Source organism: Myotis brandtii, unplaced genomic scaffold (genome assembly GCF_000412655.1).
Source record: "Myotis brandtii unplaced genomic scaffold, ASM41265v1 scaffold568, whole genome shotgun sequence".
Classification (NCBI taxonomy): Eukaryota; Metazoa; Chordata; class Mammalia; order Chiroptera; family Vespertilionidae; genus Myotis; species Myotis brandtii.
The window spans coordinates 462,990-467,103 of NW_005370122.1; the positions used below are offsets into that span (position 1 = coordinate 462,990).

General features: G+C 40.6%; 1 protein-coding gene across 1 annotated transcript in view; it reads left to right on the plus strand.

Annotated features, from left to right (window-relative positions):
- The first annotated feature begins 266 nt into the window (after positions 1-266).
- The window catches only part of CFAP47 (cilia and flagella associated protein 47), a 429,694-nt gene continuing 425,846 nt past the window's right edge, over positions 267-4,114 (plus strand). Inside the window, 1 exon segment of the mRNA XM_014549721.1 lies at positions 267-458. Within this exon segment, the coding sequence (XP_014405207.1) occupies positions 267-458 (192 nt within the window).

A 4,114-nucleotide genomic window follows, 5' to 3' on the forward strand; every position in this document is an offset into this window, starting at 1 on the left:
AATTCTGCCAGGCCATGGCAAAGTGAAATGTCTCTGGGATTTGGGCTTCTGTGGCATGATTTCCAGCTATTCTGGTGACACCTCTGATCCCGGGGTTCTCTGGCCAGATGCCTGCTTTCTTCATTTGAATCGCCAAATCTCGCGCAGCTAGGGTGACGCTGCGTTTCAGGCGCGCGAGACTTCCGACGGTTGCCTAGCGACTGCGTGGACACTAGTACTAGGCGGATCAAGTCCATAACTGTTGGCGTGTTACTTAGAGGGCAGACATGCACACGCCAAGGGGCTCTCTGATCCCTCGAGAAGTGGAGACTCCGAAGGAGTTGCAACTGCGGGTGACTCCGGTGGAGGTGAAGTTTCAGGACACGATGGCGGGGAAGGTGTACCGCCAATCAATTACTGTCCACAATGTGGGCCGCAGCAACCAGAAGATCCGGTTTCTGGAGCCAGCCAAGCCACAGGTAACACACCCAGGAGTGCTCTGAACAGGACCTTGGGAGGACTGGACTGAGACTGCCTCCTCACTTGGGCACCTGCTTTGTCCTGGGGAGTGAGTAGGCACCTGGCTCCTATAGGAATAGGGAGCAGGATTGGGCTTCCTAGGGAGCGGTGATTTAGGTTTCTCTATGTATTTGCGCTCGCATTTGTTTGTTTGTTTGTTTGTTTATCCATTTACTGAGGGTTGGGACCCAGAATGGGGAAATTTGATGTAGAACCAATTTCTTCATTCTGGACTTGGAAAGAAGGGAAGGGGGTTCCATGTCTGTCGCTGCTTAGCCCAGAATCTATGCCTCATAATACTGTAGAATTATGACGACAAACCATTGAACCATAAAGTGCCTGACTACTCCAAATATTATAGGATAGTGGGAAGGTTTATTATTCACATTTTAAGAAATATTTGTTGAGCACCTACTATAAAATAGACAGTAGGTGTGTGGAATGCAAGATGGACATAGCCCTGCCCTCAGAGGACTTAGAAACTCACAGGGTGTCAATAAAGGTCTAATCATTAGCAAAATAAATGTTCTGAGAGGCTGTCCCCATCTTTTGACCTAAAAGTTGACCGAATTTCTTCTCTATCTCACTGTTATTTTAGAGCATGAGGATAAATGGATGGTTATTAGTTTACTGTGATCACCCACTATCAGGGATACTTTTGATATAGGAAAGGTGAATAAGAATTTTTGATATGTAAGTGATAAATAACTGATTTTTTCACGGGATATTCCTAATGGTTAATAGTATTGAATTCAGCTGGACTTATATGTACAGAAATGGAAAGGTATCTGATTTTGTTGTTAAACTTACATGTATTTGTTTGCATATACATAGAAAAGTGTACCACAGTGATTAGGAGGGCCATGAGAAACAGGACTTTCATGGTCTACCTTTTACACTTTTAAAACATTGATGTACTCTTTATCTACACTAAAGTGCCCAAATCTTGAAAGTAAGTCCTGATGAATTTATATATATGTATATGCCCATGTAGCTCCCACTTGGATCAAATCATAAAATATTTCTAATACAATAGATGGTTTCCAACAGTACCTGGAGTAATCACCCCATGGAGATGACCACTATACTGATTTCTAACACCATAGATTAGTTTTGCCTGTTCTTGAGTTTCATATAAATGAAATCACGCATTCTTCATTTTTGCATTTTGCATGTTTTAATAGTAGTAATCTGTTTTATTTTGTAATAGGACATCACAAGCGACTATTAGTTGCTCATTAAATAAAAAAGAACCTGATTCCTCCCAATACTATATAATTAGGGGGAAAGTTTATTATTTCACTACCTTATTAATTATTTCACTTACCTTATTACATATTTATTGAACAATTGAATGTATATCTGAAAATACTTTCTTTTAAACCTCAAGCTGGCAGTAATCCCAGATGTGGGCGAACACTATTTTATGGATGTCTCCTGGTTTTTATGCAGATAGAACAATGACATCGTTTATTTTCTTTTGGTTTGTATTTATAATTAAAAAGAAAAACTATTTAGGCCACAGGTCTTGTCATTAACAGCAGAATGGTCAGAAAGGCTTACCTAGTTAGAGGCCAAAGCTATGAGCCCATTACATTGTGAATTTATCTTTGTTACGGGATTATGATATGCATTCCAGATCCTTCATAGGTATAATTGGAAATGAGGAAGAGGTAGATTAGCAAAAAATGCATTCACTATCTTGGAGGTTAAAAGAAAAATAAGCTTCTATGTAGAGAGCATTGTTATCACCATTATTATCATCATTAGAAAATGGTTCTAACACATGGTGGTACTTGTTTTCTACCCGGGCTCAAGATTGTGCATTGCAGCCGTGGGCAAACTACAGCCCGCGGGCCGGATCCGGCCCGTTTGAAATGAATAAAACTAAAAAGAAAAAAGACCGTACCCTTTTATGTAATGATGTTTACTTTGAATTTATATTAGTTCACACAAACACTCCATTCATGCTTTTGTTCCGGCCCTCCAGTCCAGTTTAAGAACCCATTGTGGCCCTCGAGTCAAAAAGTTTGCCCACCCCTCTATGTAGTGAGTACCTACTATGTGCCATATAAAGTGCTATATACCATTTACTTATATAGCCTAGGCCAACTGCACTTATTCCTAGCCCACAGTAATCATGTTCTCTTGAGGATTTTTATGATACTTATGAAATCTACATCACTCATATGATACTTAATTAGTCCCTGGCTTACATTATTTAACTTGCAAAGGGCATTTAGTGTGCTTCCTTAAAGAGATTATGCATTCATTAGAGGGACTCTGTCTAGTTGTGGGGAAAGAGCTTAAGTTTTAGAGGCAGATAGATGTGTGTTTTGAATCCTCACTGCCTGAGTGACTTTTAGACAGTCATTTCACTCTACAGCAGGGATCCTCAAACTTTTTAAACAGGGGGCCAGTTCACTGTCCCTCAGACCGTTGGAGGACCGGACTATAGTTTAAAAAAAAACTATGAACAAATTCCTATGCACACTGCACATATCTTATTTTGAAGTAAAAAAACAAATATTTGTATTTGCATGTGGCCCGCGGGCCGTAGTTTGAGGACCCCTGCTCTACAGGTTCCAGTTCCCTCATCCATTTGCTGGGAGCCATAATATCAGCCTTATAGGACTGTAGAAGTGCATTGAAATGTAGAATGCTTGATCTATTATAAGTGCTCAACAGATAGCAGTTCTCTGCCCCTTATTTTTTTTTAATGGAGTCTAGGAAATATTTAAAAAGGACAAAAGTGTTTTTTTCTCCTTTGGCGTATTTCTTTTTTACATTTCCTCCAAATTATGAAGTTGGAGTTCCCATGTGGAAAGTACTAGTATATAAGATTCTATATGTATGTGTGAATGTATATATGTATGCATGTGTATATATGTATACATGTATGTGTTATATATGCATACATGATTGAGCGACATTTTTATTAGATTGCTCTTCCTATTTTTCTATATTTAAGTACCTCTCAGCATTTACATATTTATCAATTAACTGCATTGCCAGTTTCAATTATCAAACTGTTAAAAGCATATTGGCAGGATCTAGAACAGCGGTTCTCAACCTGTGGGTCGCGACCCCTTTGTCGGTCAAACGACCCTCGTGCACATCAGATATTTACATTACGATTCATAACAGTAGCAACATTACAGGGATGAAGTAGCAACGAAAATAATTTTATGGTTGGGTCACAACATGACGAACTGTATTTAAAGGAACAGAAGGTTGAGAATCACTGATCTAGAATCTGAAAGGTATAAATATAGTCAGTAAGTCTTTCCCTTTAGGGCAGCAATATTACCTATCCTAACATATAAAAACTAAGGGTCTGTAATGACCGAAGGCTTGACCGACCAGAAGTCAGTCCTGCAGTCAGTACTGGGTTGCTGGGGCGAACCACTACTGACTACCGCTGCTGGGGGAGCAGCGACCCAGCACTGACTGCCGAGGGGGGGCTGTGGATCAGGCTCAGAGAGAGTCCTGAAGAGAGAGACAGGGTCTGATCCGAAGCCTCCGTGGCAGCTGTTGATTAGCCATTGCCTCTCTCTTTCTCTCTGGGCTTCGCCAGCAGCCGCACCTCTGTTTCTCTCTGGGCCTTTGCACGGGC